At 45.7% G+C, this 21,752-nt stretch overlaps 2 protein-coding genes across 4 annotated transcripts in view; one reads left to right on the top strand and one right to left on the bottom strand.

Moving 5' to 3' along the window:
* The window catches only part of MAML3 (mastermind like transcriptional coactivator 3), a 620,107-nt gene extending 606,778 nt beyond the window's left edge, over window positions 1-13,329 (top strand). For 2 of the 3 annotated variants that reach the window (XM_028491706.2, XM_024126645.3), the window contains 3 exons: window positions 3,266-3,502; window positions 7,530-7,614; window positions 12,081-13,329. In XM_028491706.2, coding sequence (XP_028347507.1) covers window positions 3,266-3,502; window positions 7,530-7,614; window positions 12,081-13,075 — 1,317 coding nt within the window. In that variant the 3' untranslated portion in view covers window positions 13,076-13,329. The remainder of the gene's footprint in view (window positions 1-3,265; window positions 3,503-7,529; window positions 7,615-12,080) is intronic. The other variant, XM_028491705.2, reaches the window with a different exon arrangement.
* The window catches only part of MGST2 (microsomal glutathione S-transferase 2), a 39,840-nt gene continuing 31,410 nt past the window's right edge, over window positions 13,323-21,752 (bottom strand). The window contains 4 exon segments of the mRNA XM_024126686.3: window positions 13,323-13,617; window positions 19,841-19,997; window positions 19,999-20,058; window positions 20,602-20,681. Of these exon segments, the coding sequence (XP_023982454.2) occupies window positions 19,926-19,997; window positions 19,999-20,058; window positions 20,602-20,681 (212 nt within the window). The 3' untranslated portion in view covers window positions 13,323-13,617; window positions 19,841-19,925.

Raw genomic sequence — 21,752 nt, 5'->3', positions numbered from 1 at the left:
TGTGCGAAATAAATAGAGATAGAGCACAGATGCTCACACAATTCAAAGCTGTGGCAGCTTGATGCTGAGACGCTGAGTGTAGTTCCTGCGGAAGGAGCTTGGTGGCGCCACTCTTGTTGCTGGAGGCGCCTGCTGGCTCTACAATCACTCTCTGCAAAACACACACTGAATGCTATCTTAGATTTTCACCTTCTTTTGTAAAAGCGAAAATCCTCTTCAGATTTCTTCCAGTTAGCAAGAACAGATACTAGTGTAGGTGTTTCATAAAAGGGGAGTGGTGTAAATTGAACTCTTGAAAAGTGGCGGACTTGTATTTCTTTTTGGTCTAGGAAGACAGGGACTAGATATGCTTAGATGAATCTACATCCTCACCTCATTTGCCTCTCCCTCTCTTTCTGGGTGGAGAGAAGGCTGGGAGAGCAACACATCACTACTTATGGCTGCTGGGCAAGCTCACCAGGTACTTGAGGGCTAGTCTCACAGGACAAGAATATCTCAAACTGTACAAAGATAAACGGGGCCAGCCCAGACCAGTCCTCTCATAAAACCAAGCCAAAGAGAACTTGATCTTCCCTTGGGTCTCATTTTCTTTCCAATTCCCTCCTCATTATCAAAATTGGAAAATATCAAATATTCTGAAATACACAGAAAAAACTGTATATCTGTATTTTCGCTGATTGGTCAACTATCTGCACTTCCATGTGAATTCGTTTGTTAAAGTATTAAGTCAATCAGCCATTTGTCTCCAAAGGTGGTAAGAAACAGTTTCATCCCATTGGAAGGAAGGGTTTGGAAAACAGGTAGCAAGTTTTGGGGGGGAAAGGAAAGAGTGAAATATCTTGACCTCTGCAGGGGTCAGTCATAAAGTAAACTTTTTGGTGGCATAAAGTTCCAGGCATTGCTGAGTATAAGGTCTTTTTATTAACATTAATATCTCATAGCTCTCTACCTAATAATTGTCTATGCACAGAGAAAATACACAAAGACAAAAAGTTTTAATTTCAGTAACACCACACTTAACATTTGAAAAATAGAACACAGTGTATTTATGGGAGACATACTCTATATTTAGTCTACAGGCAATTCTTAGGCACAAACTTGGCACCATGGACCCATCGTCTGGGAAAGGCCTATGCTTGTGGAAGGAATAGTGAATTTAGCCTCAAAATCAGTGTTCCCGTTCTGCAAGTTCTGGTTCTTCCATTTACTAACTGTGTGCCCTGGGCCACCGCACTAACGAGAACTTCTTGAGCTATTGTTTCCCAGATGAGTAATGGAGTTTTGTTTGGTTTTTTGTTTGTTTTGCTCGTTTTGTTTTGTTTGGGTGCTAATGATGGGAGGGGCGAAGAGCACCTGAAGACGCGGTTTCGGTGTACCTGGAAACAAGAACGTGAATGGCTGAGCTCCACACAGTAGCGGGAAGGGGGTCCAGGAAGCCCAGGCTACGAGGGCTCCAATGCAGGGCTGCGTCTCTAGGAGTTGTGTCAAACACAACTCTCTGTTTTGAGAGGAAACTGCCCACGTGATTGACCGTACCAACACTGAAGAGGTAGCAAAGCAAAAAGAGGACAAATATTAAAATCCAGTTTGACTGCACCCTGTTTTTCATTTAGGATGGTTCAGAAGAGGCGGATAAAATTCATGTTGTTCACAAAGCAGGCTAGTTGCATGCATTAATGAAGGAATGCACTAATAACGATGGAAATACCATTGCAAATAAAATTTGATAACTACTACACATCCATTTAAGGTAATCACTCGCCTGTATACATCTGTGTAGTCTTAATTTCCTTCACCCCATATAACTGGAAATAATAACCAGTGTGGAAAAAAAGAATGAATATCTAGATTTTACAATGAGGAAATTTTTTTTAAAATCCAGTTTAACTGGATACAAAAATTTAAATACTGTAGATTTATTCACATTCGTTTCTCATGATCTAAGTCTCATAATCGTGCCTCATGATATGACTGTGTATGTCCTTACACGTATGCCCATTTAACTTGTGTACCTGTCAGACAGCAGCTTCTCGTTGTTCAGATTAATTACTTGAAACTTCAGTGAATTAAAAGAAACCTTTCTGTGAAATGTTCAGACAATACTTTGCCATTACCAGCTATGCTTGATAGAATGAACAGGAAAGAAAGCATCGAGAAACTACATCTTACGGTCACACACCTACTTTTCCCATCGGCTGATTTTCCCCAGTGGTCTACACCGTCCGGCTGTTACTTCCCCTCCGAGTAGTGACTTGGGCTGCGTGTGAGGAGTTCTCCACCACTTTACCTCCCGTTCCTTAAGGACCAGTCCTTAAAAGTTGCCATCATTTGATTTGACGGACTGACTGACACATAATTATAGAATCAAGAGACCCAATTCAACCCCCCACGTTTAAGTTATCCCAGACACCTGAGACCCAATTCTATCTTTAAAGATGTTGGGAGATTTCGTATCTTTGGTCAGGGTAACACACTCCTAATTCTCACCATCAACAATTCTCACTAGCAGGATTTTTTTTTTTACACATGTCAAAGCTTTCAAATGTCACAATTAATTAGAATTTCATCAAATAGCAATCTGCTGATGAATCCATTCCAGCTGTCTTCTGTAAATGTCTCTCCTACTAGCTAAGAAGCCCATTTTAGCCAGCCAGGCAGTAAGGATGAAGAGGTAAGGTGAGGCTGTCTCATTCCAGACTTAAAATGAGCCCCACCTGAGGGCTTATTCCCTTTCCTTTGGAGGAGCACAGATTGTTAGCTGAAAATGCGGTTCTCGTTCCTTAGCCAGTCCCATCAGAAACAGACTGGACCTGGTCTCAGATTTTCCCAGAGCCGTGCTCGATTACTGTCGCCCCGTAGCCTCTCCAGTCCCACCTGTGGTAGGGCCAGGTTTGAGGACCACTGGGTTCTTTTTTTTTTTTTTTTTTTTCGGTACGCGGGCCTCTCACTGTTGTGGCCCCTCCCGTTGCGGAGCGCAGGCTCCGGACGCGCAGGCGCAGCGGCCATGGCTCACGGGCCCAGCCGCTCCGCGGCACGTGGGATCCTCCCGGACCGGGGCACGAACCCGCGTCCCCTGCATCGGCAGGCGGACTCGCAACCACTGCGCCACCAGGGAAGCCCCTCACTGGGTTCTTTTTATGGAGACGTAATGTGTGCCACTCGGGATCCCGTAGGTCCCTAAGCCGGGACCTACCCCATCCCCCTAACCCCTGTGCTTTCCTTCAAATGTGAGCGGCTGCATCCTCTTCTCTTCCTGTCCTTCCAGGAGCAGCATCCGGTCGGGCTTCCCCGGACCACGGGCCCCATGCAGCCCTCCATGCCCCCGGGCTCGGGCGGCATGGTCTCCGGAGCCGGCCCAGCGGGGCCCAGCTTCCCGGGCAGCCAGCCCCAGGCAGCCCTCGTGAAGCAGATGCTCATCGATCAGCGGGCCCAGCTGATGGAGCGGCAGAAGCGCCAGTTCCTGCGGGAGCAGAGGCAGCAGCCGCCGCTTCTGGCGGAGCAGGTAACCCGCGCCGTGCTGAGGTCCGCGCGTCCGGCAAACGCTTACTCAGTGCCTGGCGCCTGTGACGCGGTCTCCGCTCACGTCCTTCATCGAGAAACTCACAAGCCAGCATTTCCTGAGATCACAGAAGAGCCTGCAGAATTTAGACCTTTCCGTTAGTTAGGCTTTTTCCTAGAATGGATTAGTTTGTTCTGAAAAGACAGGCTTCAGCCATCCGTTTGAAGACCCAATTGCCAGAGACCGTACTTCAGTTCAAGTCTGGCTCTTTTCTTCCGGCTTCTGGCCCAGGGTCTGTAGAATCAGCATGGGGGGCAAGGGTGGAAGGGGGCTGGCTCACATTCTTCGTAAATCCTGATATTTCCAGCGTGAAGAAGAAAGAAAATAATTCAGAGAACTTTGCTTCTTGGAGGAAAGTGTCAGGAGGGATTGAGAAGAATTCTTACACAATTGGTCATGAACAATGGAACAGGAACAATAGGAGAATAATAGGGCCCACAGAACTACCCGGAAACCTGAACTCGGGGTCACAGAAAGGGTGCAAACTTGAGAAAATTCCCAGCAGCTTTGAACACAGCTCAGGAAATGTTTGAGTTAAAGGCCTAACACAGAGAAAGCTTTACCTCAGGCATCTTTGACAAACCTTGACATATATAATTCCTCCAGCTTTGAAAGAAAGCCTTCCATGCGGGCTACTCCTCTCAGTTTCAGGGTGTTTTGTTTTCCGAGACGCCCGTGCCTGTTTTCGTGTCATCTCGGGAAAGGCCTGAGGACTTCCCCCGGAGTCCTGGATGCCTCCCGTTAGGGCCTATCCGGCACGTCTCACCCTTCTATTATAGGAGACGCGAGGCTGTCATCTAAGGCTCAAGGCCCACAATTACCCTTCTAGAATGTTCCGAATAGGATCCGAATTTTGGAAATGTATTAAGCATCCTCCACCATATCTATAGGAGAGGTTGTGTAGGACACAAGACACGTCGAGGTCCTTAGTAACCAAGGGCAGCAGTTCGAAGTAACACCAGTCATCCCCCAAAGAGAAAAATTGTACCGTTGAGCACAGTTCACTTATGTTCCCTTGTTCGCTTTTGTTCGCGAACAGCTGTGTAATTATCTCCCTTTTCACTGAGGTCAGTCAGCTGCCTGGCAGCTCTCGTACAAACAAACCTGTGTCCCTCTCACCCTGCCTAAGGTGTGTGACAAGGAGCCGTGCTCATATCTCTCAGACAGTGATAAATGGAGCTGCCGAGGGGAAGCTGGGCTTTGCAAATCCGCCCCTCAGCCAATCCCAGGAAATTTCAGGTGTGCCTGATACTTGGAGGGATGGTCTTTGATGTCTGTGCTGTGACCAAGACACAAAGGGGAGTCGGGGCAACCAGGCCAAACTCAGCTGTGCCAGCCCAGGGGTGTCCGCACTTGGCAAGGTCAGCCCACCCCGGGAATGAGGGGCAAGGCAGGAGACCGGGAGCACTGCTTTCACAGGATGCTGCCCACAGACCATGAGGTGAGAGAGTGCGGGACCCCTCAGAACCCGGGACACACAAAGACAGACATGGGGCTCCTCAGAAGAAATGAGGAAATGGGAAACTGCAAAAAAAAATGAGTGTAATTCCTTAACGACTGTGTGTTCCGGGAGCTGAAGAGGGACCAAGGAAAGAACAGTTCACTCTGGGTCACATCCTTTGCTTATGGTATGATTTTGGAAAAAAACACCTAACCTCTCTCCTCATCTGCCAAATAAGGTTTTCCTAATCCCCCAGCCTTCCTCTTGACGCTCAGCATGAGTGATGAGTGTAAAACCCTTTGGAAACTGCACAAGGTGTGGATCTGCCACTGGACCCTGGTGTCACAGAAGGTAGTGTAAGAGCTGCGGCCACACGTGCCAGCCATCCTGTGGGACTAGCCGAGAAGTAAGCCAGAGGGATGTAGCATCTCACCTGCACCTGGGGAGAGTGCTTATTGATGCCTACACTTTTGAGGTTGAATGTGGCCGTATCAACGCCAAGCTGATTTTCTTGGTCCCTGCAGGGGCAGTGAAAGCATCCTAACAAACACTTTCAATTTTGCCAACAGCGTACTGGGAACACTTGGGTTTCCGGAAAGGACATGTGAGGGAAAACAGAAAGACTGGGGATATCTTGCATATCTTTGGGAACTTTCAAATGGTTCTCAGTGGACTTAGAAATCAGAACAGAGCAAATTGAAAGCAGGTGTGAATGAACATTTAATGCGTTATTCTCAAGAGCACAGAGCGTGTCAAATCCCACCCATTCACAAAGGTTCAAGGGATTCTGTAATTTTGGATCTGAAAGAAACCTTGAGGATCACGAAGTCCCTTTATTTTACACACGAGGAGACTGAGACCAGGGAGCGTCCATGATTTTTTTCAGAGATCGCAGAGCTAGAGAGGAGCAGAGCCAGGACTGGCACCTGGGCCCCCTGACTCCTGACCCACAATCCGCCCCAGGCTACCCCAGGGCTGAGGCCCGGTTGTAAGTGGGACAGTTAAATTCTTACGTAATATGGGAAGTTTGGCTTCTGAGCAGCTTGTAAATGCTCACCTTACTCTCAGTAATGTTCTTAGATTGCTGCCTAAAAGATTAGCATGGTTTCTTGTCTGTGCTGTGTCTATACAATTAATTCATTTCAACGGTTTTGTGCAAAACACCACAGGATGGGGTGAACAGAGGCCGTTCTTTTCTTTGGTTGCCAGTGCTGGCTGGCCTTGTCAAGAAAAAGAAAATTATAGAGCTGCCCAGGGACAAAAACAAGAGAAAAAATAGAAATAAACACATGTGTTAAGAAGTGGTCAATGTGTGTTATTTTTATAATGAACACTGTAAAGAGCGGGGCCCTTGTCTGTTTTCCTAGCCCTTGCAGATGAAAGGTGCTTGCTGCATATTCCACAGCTGCAGAGGAGGTTAGATGACATGCCGAAGGGCACGCAGCTACTTGATGGCAGACCCAGAACGAAAACCCCTTTCTTTGCTCTTTCCACCTCACTCTTATTTTCTCTCCCTTTTCACATACAGCATGATAATGATCATAATAGCCTTCCCTGTATATTGGTAACAGTGCCTGCAGTGCAGAAGCCCCGTGACTGGAAGAAGAAAAACTAAAACGCAGGCCCCCTGGCTCCTGGTGTACGTGGAATCCCATGCGGTTTCCTCAAGGCAGTAAATGCTGTATGTTTGACTTGTGGAGATGTATTTTGCAGGCAGGGTGGCTTCCTGGGAATAAAAGGAGGCTTTTTTTTTATAGGCCCTGAGAATCCCATCTTCCTATACCCGAAGCATCTATTTTAGGTCATTAAAAGTTAGCTGCTTGTCTGTTTGAGCTTGGTACCCACCATGCTGAGGAAAGCACACAGGCTGATGTAGGAAAAGCAAAGTCAGAACTGCCTCCCTGGCTACACCTCCCTCATAAGCCAGCAAGTCCACACAGCAGAAATGCTTCAGATGTTCACTGAGGATGTTTGCAGCAGAGGGGGGCTCTGACAGCCGAAAACCAGAAGCACCCTGAACAGCCACCCCTAGTAGCATGGGCAAAGACATCGTGGGATGTCCTCATGGGGGGAATACTACTCGACAGTGAGAATGAACGGACCCCACTGCAGGCATCGCCGTGGACGGAGCTCCCAAACGCGATGAATGCAAGAAGCCAGACCCCAAAAAACAGGCTCAAGTACATTGTCTCAGGCCACTTCTCTGAAGCACGGAAGCAGATATAACTAACCTGTTGCTGGGCTGGGACGCTGCGCCCACGGGTCAGGTGAAGGGCAGTGGCTGGGAGGGGGCAGGAGGGGCTTCGAGCAGCGTTCTGCGTCTCGACCCACGAGCGTGTTCCTTTGTGAAAATCCATCGCACGGGGCACGGATGCTACACGCTTGTGCCCTGACCTGTATGCGTGTTATTCTTCAGCACAGAGTTCAGTTTTTGAAAACTGCCTTCCTCAGAACAGCCAGGAGATCTAACTGTGCGTCTCCTCCCACTCCGCTCCCCCCCGCCCGGCCCTCCTTGTCCTATCGTTTCAGCAGCTGCAGCCGCCACAGTTACCCCGGCAGCACCTCCAGCGGCCGCGCAACCCGTACCCAGTGCAGCAGGTCGCCCAGTTTCAAGGTGAGGCCGGTGCACACCTCTGCCACTGTATCCCTTCCAGTGGGCAAGCGTAAGTGAATGTAGGGCCAGTGACAATGCCACGGCTGCTGTGTTTGTGTCCAGGTAATATTAAAAATATTTAAGATCTGATGGTGCCAACCAGTCAGAATCCCAGGCGTTAACCTTTGGGTCGCTGGGCCCCAGAGAGGTCCTGGTGGGCCCGGGGCGGGGGCGGGGTGGCGGTGAGAGTGGGACTGGAGCAGCTGTTGTTTACCAAAGGTACGGAAGTATTTCGGTGGTTTAACAACCAGCAAAGACATACAGGCGCCGACTGACCTAATATCAGCCCTGTTCAAGTCTGGATCGTCATCTCAGTGGCCAGGGGGAGGAGTGTCACATCTTTCTTGCTAATCCCAGCAGGTCAGCTGACCAAAGCCCTCACTTCCAGCAGCCGAAGTCAAAGAATCTGGCTTTCGGCAACCACTAATCTCTGCTGAACATAGAAGACAAATAGGGACTTGAGTTTGATTGGACTTTCTTGATCCTGCCGCCCTTTGCACAAATCCTGAATCACGGCCCCAGGAGCAATGGGTGCACTGTTCGTCTGGCGTTGCCATTCCTCTGTAAAGTAGAAGGTCCACTCAAATATCAATCCCTCCCATCTCTAACAGAGAGAGCCCCTGTGGGTCTTGTATGGGGTGGCGGATGAGTCTGAGGACCCTTCCCAATCTCATCCACAGGAGTTTTCAGGGGGCCTCAGGGGTCATGAAGCAGCAGAAATCCTAATTCCTGTCCTCTGTCCTTTTTGAAGACCTAGATCAATGCATCCTAACTTCTCAAATGTTACCTATCGCTTTGACAATCTGCCAGAAGCTATGAAGCCCCTTGCACAGAAATATCCATGTATATAAATAAACACAAACTTTGTGGATCATTTCACAAGTGTTACCCTTTTCCATAGACTGTGGGTGAAAATTTTGTGATCTAGGGTAGCCTTTTTCGGTCTTTGGGTTGCAACACTCAAGTAGGTTGTGAAGATAATTGGCCACAACCAGCATTTTTTAACGAAATAATAGAAATGATTGGAGTGTATCATAATTAGGGCAACTTTTGTTTCTGTCCTAAGCCCACATGTATATGTACTGTGAGTTGTGGCTTAAAGAGTCTGAAAGCCGCTGATGTTCACGGCCAGATCTCCCTGAAGATTGCCTGTGGACCCCCTGGGGCTTGAGCCGCTATCACCCCCTCCCATCCCTGAGACATTTGTATCACTTCAGATCCCTTTGGACTCGACACAGGGAAGGACAAAGGGAATTGTTCTGTGCACTAAATTAGTGCCAATATTCTTTGAAGAATTCTGTTTCTCACTTGGTCAGGGGTGGGGAGGAGTGGGAAATTGTCATTGTTACATGCGTAGTTTTTGTTGCACACTCGGAGCCCTCTTTTGTACCTGTGGCTCTCAGACTTGAGCCTGCGTCAGATCACCAGCACAGCTGGTTCAAAACAGAAGCCCGCCCTCACCCCCAGAGTCTCTGATTCAGTAGGTCTGGAGCGGGCCTGAGAATCTGCATCTCTAGCAGGTTCCCCGCAGTTGCTGTTGCTACTGGCCCGGGGCCATCCTTTGGGAACTGGTGCTTTATATTATGAACTAATTTAAACCTTTAAATCTGACAAACCTGGTATTGTGTCCCTTGAGTTTTCTAGGTTCATAACTCATGTATTACTTTTTTTGAATACAGGGACCCACCAAAATTTAGTAACTCCTCTGTGTTATGAGTTATTCTGAATGGTCTGGGTCCAATTTAAATGTTCTACTCTTTGAACTTTTCTAAAACCCCAAATCACAGGTAATCAACCTAAAACACTTAGCTACACTTAGGCTAAACAACCAGTGACATTTTAGGGTTCCTAAGCTGGTTGATATGATAATTTTTAAATTTTTCTTCTGTATTTTCATGTATTTTACTGACATCCTAGATATCATAATGTTATGTATCTGGGAAAATAGCAAACTGATAGATAAAAAATATTGTCCTTGGAGAGAAGTTCTGTTAGGAATAACTTGTCTGAGACCTGCAGGTCCACTGACTACTACAGTTTTCAAAGGTTTTAAAGACGAACTTTCTCTCGCTGAGTTCTGTGTCTCTGGGCAATGTTACATGCCTAGGGGAAAAGCTTATTTTACATAAATATAGACTTCTCGTGAGTGAAAGTAGAACACAGACCCTTTTAGGGAAAAAAATTGCATGTTACCGTCTCTGTTTGAATATGGAAAATTTTCTTTGACGTTGTGATGTTAACCAACAGAGGAGAAAATGAATTTGACTACAGTCTCTCACAGTAATATCTGTTTTAGACAAAAATAAAAAAGAAGAAAAAGTAGTCCATCGTTTAACATATGTAGTTGTCAGATAAAGACAGGTTAATTCTTTGAAGGCATCTGAATTTTTTTCCTTTGTATATTTAAAATTACCCAAGTTCATAAAACCAGATTAATATGAGGTTTTTTGTTTTTCTTAGGTTGAAAATATGGTGCTGACTGCTGATATTAAAAGGTCCTTTTTTTTTTTTTTTTTTTTAATAAGAATTACATCTGGCTAGTGTAGTCATTGACACCAAGTAAAAATAAATGTTGGCTTGGATTAATGGTTCAATACTTCTTAAGAGGCACTGCAGCATTTTTGCCCTCTAAAGAAAGGAAACTATTTCTCATTCACAAAATTAGTCCAGTTCAATATCTAATCCCTCAACATATTTATTCTAAGTTACAACAAAAATGTCCGAAATATGAAAGTCCTTTCATCTGTTTCCAGCAGCCTGTTTATGTAATTTGGGCCTATCCAATCAATCTCTGAGTCAGCAATATTTTTCCCTTAAATTTTTTTATAAGCAACTCAATAACCCATTTCACCACAGTTGATCAGATTGGCTATGTAGTCAATACAAATTTAGTTGTTAAGGTCACAAAGCTTCATAACAAGATTGCAAGTTGCAATATATACCACCATCCAGTGTTTAATCAGGACCTTTTTTTCAAAACTCCACTTAGATACAATTAAGCAAAACAAAAAACTGAAACGTTTCTAGGGATCTCCCCCAGATCTTTCTGGTTTCCCCACAGTAACCATTTCATTTTTCAATGCAGCATGATATTGATCTCAAGCCACAAAAACTTGTCATAATCAAAATTCCCATAATTTTCTTTCTTAAAGAAAGAAAGAAAATATGGAGACATATTTGCTGCCCAGAAATCAATAACCCCATCAGGAAGACAAAAACACACTTCAGTTATCTGCCAAGGTGCCAGGCTTAACAAGGTTACACTGTTCTCATCTGGTTTCTCATCCAGGTTCCAGGTAGGATCAAATTTGCTTATAGTATCGATTGGCTTCCATGCTGCACCTTTTTTAAATGGCTAGGAAAAAAAATATTTTTCTTTTTTTCATAGACTTAATCATTAGCAGGGACACAGAAAAATCCATTTCTGCACACCTCCTAGCCCTTGACAACACTGACGGGTTCTAAGGGCGACATTTCTATTCTCTCGACTGGTTTAGAAATTTCCCGGAAACGTGTAAAGAAGGACTCACTCAAATGTCTAATTAGAGTTGAGTGACTTGGCATTGATATTCTGGTCAGCTTTTAAGCAGCATCATTAAAACTGCCTTAGTGGTCATTGCTGCTTTGAAGGAGTGGCCTTTGTTGGAGAAATGCATAAAGTTCATTGCCAAGTGGCAAGTAGGAGGATGATTTCTTTTTCTAACTCAGGAAGCTGGCCAGTTCGCACTGACATATTATGATTCAGAGAATCTGTAGCATGTGGAAGTCTACAGAGTGGATCCAAGAAATGTCCCATCTGTCGAAATAGCTTCTTAGCAGAAGTGATAGCCTTTAACCTCTCAAATCCTACTCAAGTCTTAGGGGAAATTAGCCTAATGGTCTTTATTGATAGTATTCTCTACTGAACCATATTCCACTTCACAAATAGGATATGCAAAGTGATCAGCCATTTCTGCCTAATTTGGCCCAGGAGGTGAATTTCCTCTCACCTCCAAAAAGATGGTATCTTCTTATTGGTTGAGGATGGCATCATATCAAGATGGGTGAGAAACGATTTGTTTCTGAAATGTGAACAAAAATAATATCAGGGTATAGCACATAGAAAAGTCAACTACAAAAGCCTATGTACTGCATGGTCCCAATTTTCATGTGTCTATTTATATATTAATGTAAGTTAGCAGTGGTCATCTCTGGATGATGGGAATGACCTTAATTTTCATCTTTATGCTTTTCACTATTTTCCAAATTTTTTACAATCAGCATATGTTACAGTCAGAAATATAATACTCTGGTTTTTTTAAGCATTTATTATGAGTAGCTCCTTTCATCTGAAAGAATTTTGTCAGTCCCAAAGAAAAGTCCCACAACTTGTTACCACGCATTGCTTGTAGAGATGAGTGAACAGGTCTGTCCTTTTCTCCCTGCAGGGTCTCCCCAGGACATAGCAGCCGTGAGAAGCCAGGCAGCCCTCCAGAGCATGCGAACTTCACGGTTGATGGCACAGAACGCAGGCATGATGGGAATGGGACCCTCCCAGAACCCAGGGACAATGGCCACAGCAGCCCAGTCGGAGATGGGACTGGCCCCTTATAGCACCCCACCTACCAGCCAACCGGGAATGTACAATATGAGCACAGGAATGGCCCAAATGTTGCAGCACCCAAACCAAAGTGGCGTGAGTGTCCCACACAACCAAGCCCAGGGGCCGAGGCAGCCCACCTCGGGGCAAGGGGTTGGGATGGTGAGTGGTTTTGGTCAGAGCATGCTGGTGAACTCGGCCATTACCCAGCAGCACCAGCAAATGAAGGGGCCGGTAGGCCAGGCCTTGCCCAGGCCCCAGGGCCCGCCGAGGCTGCAAAGCATTATGGGAACGGTCCAGCAGGGAACACAGAGCTGGCAACAGAGGAGCTTACAGGGGATGCCCGGGAGGACTAGTGGAGAATTAGCATCGTTCAACAACGGCGCCAGCTACCCACTGCAAGCTGGCCAACCGAGGCTGACCAAGCAACACTTCCCACAGGGACTGAGCCAGGTGGTGGATGCGAACACCGGCACGGTGAGAACCCTCAACCCAGCTGCCATGGGTCGGCAGATGATGCCCCCGCTCCCGGGGCAGCAAGGCACCAGCCAGGCCAGGCCGATGGTCCTGTCTGGCCTAAGCCAGGCCGTTCCCGGCATGCCAGCGTTCAGCCAGCCCCCGGCACAGCAGCAGATGTCCAGTGGCGGTTTCGCCTCAAGCAGCCAGAGCCAAGGCTATGAGCGGAACCCCGCTCAGGACATGTCGTACAATTACAGTGGCGACGCAGCTGGGGCACCCTTCCCCAGCCTCTCGGACGGTGCCGATCTCGTGGACGCCATCATCAAAGGTGGGCCAGGGGACGAGTGGATGCAGGAGCTCGATGAATTGTTTGGAAACCCCTAGTCAAGAGGGGCCCCGGCAGCCACAACTCTAGTGGTTAAAGCTTCAACCGTGAAAAAGAAACAGGATGTTGCCTCATCCTTGTTTTTTTGTTTATTTGACCTGCGTAATCTGAGCAAAACTGCAGCCGGCTGACAGTGGAAGATCCAGGTGCCAATCCACAGCCCCGCTGGGCCTCATTTCACCTGATTTTCACACAGCAATCAAGACAGACGCCCCGCGAATCCCGCTGTGAGAGAGGCGGACGCACCAGAGTCAGGTGGGGAAGATGATTCTGTAGCCCCTCTGCTTGGTCCTCCCCGTGATCGTCCGGCCCAGCAAGGGCCGCTCTGGCCAAGACAGACTGCTGCCCGACGTGAGGTGGCCGTCGGCCCCTCCTGGCCCTGGTCCGGAGTCTGTAGCCTTGGAGACACAAAGGAGAGAGAGCCTGGGACTGGGAGTCCCACGGAGCCTGCTGGGTCGTGGCACAAGCCAAGAGCACACGTCAGAAACGCGCTGAACTCCGGCTACAAAGAGATGTCAGGCTTCAAGACATGCTGTTGGGTCTGGAGGGGAGGTGCAAAGAACAGTGAGATGGCACAGGAAGACACAGGATCCTACAGGCCTGTCTCCTGCCCGTGATGACCCTCAGGAATTTTAGAGCCCTTGCCTCACAGGGTGAGCTTGGAGAAGGGTCCTGGCAGTCCTGGGCGGGCAGCCCTCCGCTGGTGACCGGGGTGGCCGTCACTCTGCGGAGTCGAGCTGGAGCCTCCTGAGGACCCGATAGGACCCAACACATCTTGGCAGTTCCCATCTACTCCTGGAGGCCGAGGATGGAGAGGCCCGGGCTGGACGCTGTGTGTCTGCTAGCACGGCCACCTTTCTCCCCGGTCCCTGCCCTTATGCCTCCTCGCCTCTACCCCAGCCTGCCCTTGTTCCTCCTTGCAGACTAGCCAAGAAGAAATGAAGCTTTTGTCTTTAGGGAGCCCGGGCAGAGGGAAAATAATAGGTGCAAGAAGAACTCAGACAATGCCTGAAATGCAAAGGTGACACTGGAGTTTTCTTTCTCTGCCTGGAACTAAGCGGGCCACTCTATGCTTCTGGGACGCCAGGGAGGACTGGCCTGGACATCGCTGGCTCTGGCTCCCTTTGGGAACATCCTAGGGGTGATGCTCTAGAATCAGCCTGGCCCTTCATCCCTACTCACCAGAAAGACAAGTCTCAAACCCTGAAAGTTGAGGAACTGAAAAAAATCAATTGCTCCACTTCACACATTTTGATAACGAAAAGCAAGCAGGTATGGTTCCTTTCCTGTGGGCAAAGTGATCCGCTCCTGAAGTGCTGTACAGTCGTTCTCTTTGTAATTCGCTCAGATCTGCCCTAACTGAAGTCTGTCTGAAGGGATCCACAACCTCCACTGTCGTAAAGCTGACCTCATCCGTCCTTTCCTCCCCTCCCACTGTCATGTTTTGGAGGCCGCGTGGCATAACCATTGTCCTGAGTGAGTGAGAGTGGCGTGAGCTTTCCTCCCGCCACCCCCTCCCTCCGCGTCCAGAAGGCAGGCTCGCTTCTGCGCACTCACGTGTAACTCGCCACACCAGAGCCCCAGCCCAGCCACGGGAGCCGGACTGGCTGCACTGGGGGCGGGTCCTGGGAAGGAAGGGGGTTCGAATGCAGAGCTGGGGCAGAGGCTGCAGAGAGGCGGCAGGCAGGCAAACACCGCCCTTGCCTTGCTCGCCAAGTACCAAGGTCATAGCCCTACTCAGCCAGGGGCAGGATGGAGAACAAGTGGGCCACCCCCGGGAAGAGGTGGTGGGTGGCGGCCTGACTCAACTCCCTGTGTGGGGAGGGACACTGCCAGGGAAACTCTCGGGTGGAAACAGATGAAAACCAAAAACAAACAGAAGAAAGTACACAAATGAGAAGACACAGAATATATAATTACCTTTTTCTGAAAGGTACAGGAAATAAATGTATAAGAAATAATGAGAAACTGGAGGTGGCTGATGGAGGGGGAGGGCCGCTCCATGCTCTTTCTAAAGCTTCCTCCAAATGCTCAGTACTGGGACCAACTACATAGAGAGGTAGAGTTTAACAAGGTGGTTTGGTTTTGTTTTTGTTTTTACTACGGTGCTGATGTATATGTAATGTCTAAAAAAAGTTATTTGTAAATAAGTTTTTACAATATGACAGATATCACTGGGTCTACTATCTGTAAAAAATATACATATAAATATATATATACTGTTTGTTTAAAATAGAGTATTTTTATTTCATTCCTTAACTCATCCAGCAGTGGTATTGCACTTCCGATGCCATCATATTACTAATTTGTACTGTATGACCTATGGCAACTTCCTCCATTTGATTCAGATTTTTCTAGTTTTCTGTTTTTACTTTGTACATTGAGCATTGCTTATTTCCTTTTAAGAAATGTACAGAACTCTGAAATGTAGAAATGAAGTGATGTTGACATACCACTTTTAAAGAAAAAAACAAATAAAAGATCATTATCTGAACCAATCCAAAGTTGAGTTGATTTTAGGACTGTCACTGGAGCTCCAGCCTTAGTTAAGCAGATGGATTATGCCTGGGTTTTAACTGATTAACTGCAGTTCTTGTCTCAAAATTTTTAGATCATTATTTAAACATTTAAGTAACAGTGGCGCTCAATCATTCCCAGCCTTTTTAATTCCACCACGCTACTAAAATGTTCTAAATTTGCACTCCAGGAGATGTGGCAAAGGTAAGAGAAGAGAGCCATCTATGAAAGGAATATACTGAATCCATTGGTAGACTCGGAACCGTGACAATTCAAATTCCACCTCGTTCACGCAGAGAACTTGGAAACCGATAGTAAACTTTTTATTTGAAAAGGAAGAAAACTCAAGGAATATACTGGGGGGAAAGTAACGACGGGCCTTGCCCCACCGTAACGAACACTGTCGCAGCGCGCGCACACACACACACCCATGTGTGGCTGCGTCTCTTTGGAGGACAGCCTGGCTTGACCAGCACCACCCACAGAGGGTTGAATGCGCTTAGAAGTTTACATCCCTCCAGACTGACCTTAGCCAACGACCTGAGCGTGAGAGCCCAGTTAACTTGCCTGGACAAACCCTGAGATAGCATTTCTGTTCCAAGGTCCCCTGCAGGATCAGGCAGAGGCTGGGACTATGCCAGAAGGTGCCCCCTTGCTTGGCTTCCTGCCTTTTTCTGCCCTGTTTCCCCCACTCCCTCAGTTTCCCCTCCTGGGAGCCCTTTGGTGACGAATCACACACATGTGAATCCACGCCACTTCTAGAAGACCTGACCTGAGTCTTCCCATCAAACTTTACAAAGCATGGCAAAGCAACATGTTTCAAAACTGTCTGGGTGAAGCAGAAAAAGATGCCACAAGAATAGAATAAGGTCATCATCAAAAATAGATCCAAAGCAAAGGTGAGTTTTACTATGTACAAACCAAGAGAAAGAATGAACTTGACTATGGAAGAAGAGACCAGCCCTACCCATGGTGGGCTGTGGTTCCAGACCAGCTGACAAATAACACCATGTAGAAAACAATGTGACGCTGGGCTTTGTCCCAGTGATATGGGATTAGTGACATGAGATCAAAACTGAACTGATTCGCGGGTGGGGATGGGAAGGCTGACAACAGAATAAAAACATGAAGTCTGAGAAGGGCTGAGGTACTACTCCTCGTCCTGATGAGTCAAAACCACATATTTGTATTTACTGCACTGGACGGGTGGAATACCATTCTCCTTTAACATGATTTCTTATTTATAATCGTGTTGACCTTTATAAAGTCCCAGCGCAGCAAGTGTATAACGGGGGAAGAAGGAGAATAAACATCTTTCCAAGAAGTCACTAGGCACTTGCCCCGTAAGAAGGAGGTATTTTATTGCTGAAAGTTAAGGAACATTCGAAAGCATTAAAGGAGCTATTTCTGCCTTTAACCATTCTTTTCAAGGAAGGTTGTATCTAGAGAAAAAGGATAAAAAACAGATGACCTGATATTTTTCCTTATTAATGACTTTTTTGGCCACACCTCCTCTACTTCCAATCCTGCAAAGTGCGAGAGGAAAAAATACCTTGGAAGAGAGCAGCGCTGCTTGTTTGTGTAATCAGTCCTTTATCTTTCTAACATTTTTCATTTTAAGTTCTAAGGACATTATATTTCCATGCTGGTGTTCTCTGGACAAGTTACTACAGACACCTGTTTCATTTCATAACAGGCGGAGGTAATCAGGGCAACATTCACACACTCGGGGCCCAAGTGTCCCTGCCACGTCTAGGACAGCTGCTGGGCCAGAGCTAATGCTACGGTTCTATCCCTACCTCAGATCCCAAGTCAAGGAGGCAGCACTCAACATAAAAATCTTCAGAGCTACTGAGAACCTGACTTTAGCTTTTAACTTTGCTTCAGATATTTAAACTTGTATGACAATCATTTTCAAACAATCAGAAAAAAAGAATAGTACAATGAATAACTATACACCTACCAACTTGATTTGATACTTGTTAACACTTCACCATATATGCTTCACATATACATTTTGTGGAACCATTTCAAAGTAAGCTATACATGCGCGGTCACTTTACCCCTCAACCTCCCAGCATACCTCGCCAAAGAATTAGGGCATTTTCTTTCCTAGACACAACATCATTATCACACCTAACACAATTAATTCCCTAATATCTAATTCTCACTCCTTATTCAAATTGTCCCAAATGTCTCCCATAGCTGTTTTTTTCTAACCAGGGTTTGATCAAGGATCCCACGTTGCCATTTGGGTTTTATGCCTCTTAAGGGTATCTTTTAATGCAGAAAAGTTCTTCTCCATCCCTTTGTTTATAACATTGACTTTTTGAGGCAAGGAATCTGATTTCTAAAAATAAAATCAGTCAATTTACTAATATGTAAAAAATATGTATGTCAGATCAGAAACTCACATCTCCCTGGCCAACACGTTTGCTCCCTGTAAAATCAGTCAATTTACTAATATATAAAAAAAATGTATGTCAGATCAGAAACCCACATCTCCCTGGCCAACACATTTGCTCCCTGTAACCAAATTATAGGAATTAAAATCGTCAAGAGGTTGCCTTGGTGACAATAGAATTGCAACAAAGGAAATAAATTCTATAGTTCAGATATTTTTAAAGATAAAAAGCTTTGATATGCGGGTGGGACCATCTTCTTTTTTCCACATGTTGTTTAACCAAACTGTGTGTGTCTTTGTGTGTGTGTGTATGTGTTTATAGTTTACATCTTTAAATAGTTCCTATTTAAATGCAAGGTAGAAATTGTTTAAAAATTCTCAAGTGTAAGATTTGGAAAGTTGTGGGTTTTTTCCCACTTCCAAAGGATAATGAGTTTGCAGTAATTATGCTTTATGGTCAAAAATTTGCACTTTACCCCCTGGCGGGACATATTAAATTTAAGTTCTCCATGAAAACAAAAAATAGCACTTTCTCTTCCTTTATTGTCTTCAATGTGTAAAACAATTAAAATGTCACAATACGAGTCACTATAACTGACTGAAATACTAAAAAGTAAAAAGACCATAGAATCATAGCATTTTAAAATATTAGCCCCATTTTACCTGAGAAAAAAACTGAGGCAGAGAGCTACACGGCTGTGGTAGCACAGCCAGCGAGTGGTAGAACAGGATTAGTGTTGACCGGCCCTGGAGTCTTCACTTCTTTTGCTGCACAACCTCTATGGTGAGCTGCCTTATCCAGGGTCAAAGAGCCAGTTAGTGGGGGAACTGGGCTGATATCCAGATACCCCATTCCCAGACTGGTCGTTCTCAGTGTACTCTGGGGTATTTAGCCCAGCTACTTGGGATGCAAGAGGTTGTCGTGTCTTCTCCCCTACTATTTTGGAAACGCTAGTGTTTTCATGCCTTTATTTTTCTCTATTATTCATAGCCTCTGTAACTGCCTTTGTACCCACACACCAAAAAAGGCCCAATAAAAAGTTTCTTGGAGATGCCTACACCAGAGGCTGTCACACTTTCTTTAGAAAAATTACAGAGAGCTCTTTTCCTGATGCTAAAAAGTTATATATGCCCATAAATCCATTCTCCTAAGGTCCCTGAAGACTCATTCCCATTTTACAGATGAAGAAAGTGAAGAAGGGTCATTTGCCTTGTGCCAGACAGTGACTGCACGTCAGGGTCCAACAGCAGCAGGCCCCCAGCCCCGCGTGGCATGGGAAGTGCGGTGGAACCCAGCCTAGGCTCTCCAGCTATGACCACGACCCCCCTTCCCCTGCCCAGAGGCGAGATATTTCCCGAGCACACTTCTCTGGATGGCTTCTTGAAAATGACAGACCTCTTTTTTTTTTCCTTTTTCCTTTGTTCGTTACAAAGTCCATTTTCACAGCCAGATGTGTTTTGTGCTGTTAGTTGATGACTCTCTTCTCTGACTACTTGATGTGTTTGCCTGACTTCCCTCACCAACTGTTGCATTCCTGCAACTAATGAAGTGGGCTCACCTGCCTTATCAGCATCTATCTGGAACTTTCCATCAAGAGAGAAGCAGTCTTAGAGGTGAGTGATGGCAGTGGTCCACGGAAAGCCCTAGACACAGACAGGTCAGGCTGCTTTCTCTCTACACCAGCAGTCATGACTTTGGCATGTGCTTCTAAAACCAGGGCTCCACACACTTCCACTGACGCTACGGATCCTCCCCCTCAGGGCAAACTTCAGTTGTTAAACTAACAGGAAAATCTAAAGGGGATGTTTCTACAAAGCCATGTCAAAAAAAAAGGACACTTACTTCTTTTAATTGAGCAAGTGGCACCATCTAACCTTTAGAGTGGAAACATCTTCTGCAGGCGTTTGAGCAAAGGGAGGGGGAAACATTAGAAGTGCCTCAGTTTCTTGGCAACATTGAAGTCCAGGTATTCATCCAGAAAGCTGTTTGCAATCCCCACCGGTGCTTAGGACAGTCAACAGGGCCAAAACCCCCAGACTCAACCGGAAAACAGTGATCCTGCGGGCGGATGCGAGAGAGAGAGAGAGAGAGAGAGAGAGAGAGAGAGAGAGAGAGAGAGAGAGAGAGAGATGATAAATAAACCGGGCTACAGGGATGAAGCTGGGGAGCCTGGGGCAGAACTCTCATTGTGGACACTGCCCAGAACTTCCATGTTTTTGCCATTTGAAAATTTTGATTCATCAGATAAATTAAAAAGGATGCCTAGCCACAGAGGTCAAGCGGCTCCTTTTGAACATTCAAAGGATTATCAAGGATGGGAGGGATTATTTCCTTGGTAAATTTGGGAGATAGTGCAAAACGTTTGCAAGGATTTAAAGTGTGGTGGTCAAAAGAGTGCACACTTCGTGTACAGTTTTATCCTCACAGTTTCCTATCTCACACCTAATTGTGGAGGGCCTGGTGAGACTTGGCCTCAGGCAACGTAGATCACTTCTGCCGTCATAGCCATCAGTGCTGTATTACTCTCAGGAACAGGAAGCTAATACAGACTCCATCCTGCTACTTTTTGTCTAAACACACAATTCTTGGGTGTTCCTTACCTTTTTTTTAGCAGCTTCTGAGTATCCCCAGAAATACTGGTGACAGACATATATGTACACCAGACTTAGACAAGTATCAAAAAACTATAGAGAAAAAAAAAAAAAAAAAAAAAACTATAGAGAAAAAAAAAGACAAGACACAGAACATGATGGCAGCCTCTCAAAATGCGGTGTGAAAATTGACAATACTCACAGAACGTGTATCTGACAAAAGACTTGTGTGCAGAACTCTGGCAATTCAACAATGAAAGAAAAACAACTTAATGTTTTTAATGGGCAAAATATTTGAATAGAAAATTCACATAGCAAGATAAACAAATGTACCAATACGCACATGAAAAATTTTTTCAACATTATTCAACATCATTCAATATCAGCAAAACTGCAATTTAAAACCACGATGCGATGACACCACTGGCACACCCACCAGAATGGTGAAATTTTAAAAAGACTGAAGCATAAAATATTGGGGGTGTTGGAATCTCATACATTATTGGTGGGAATGCAAAATGGTTCAGCCACTTTGGGAGAAGTTCTGGTAGTGTCTTATAAAACTAAACATTACTTTTTGACCCAGCAATTCCTTCCTTTCCTGTGTATTTACCCAAGTGAAATGAAAGCACATGTCCATAAAAAGACTTGTACAGAATGGTCATTGCAGCTTTATTCATAATGGCCAAACACTGAAAACAGCCTGGAAATCTATCCACAGGAGAATGGATAACCAAACTGTGATAACCATAGAATGGAGGCCCCCTGGCAATGAAAAGAAACAGACCACTTGCGACAAACAGCATGGTGAATCTCAAAAATATTTTGCTGAGTGAATGAAGCATTATACAAGAGTACATACTATGATTCCAATTATAGAAAGTTCTAGAATGGACAAAACTAAACTATGATTTTAAAAAAATCAGAGCATTGTCTCCCTCTGAAAGGGACTGGGAAGGACCCGAGGAAGCTTTCTGAGTGGTTGTCATGTTCTGTATCTTGATAGGGATTTGAGTGACACGGGTGCATACACTTGTCAAAACTCATCGGATGGTACACTTAAGATTTGTGCATTTCACTAAATACAAATTTTACCTAAAAGAAGTGTAAAATGTGGGGTTATGTTCTGCCATCCAGTCCAATGAAAACTCTCAATATCTTCC

Source organism: Physeter macrocephalus, chromosome 7, assembly GCF_002837175.3.
Source record: "Physeter macrocephalus isolate SW-GA chromosome 7, ASM283717v5, whole genome shotgun sequence".
Lineage (NCBI taxonomy): Eukaryota > Metazoa > Chordata > Mammalia > Artiodactyla > Physeteridae > Physeter > Physeter macrocephalus.
This window is presented reverse-complemented; position numbering and strand designations above follow the sequence as displayed.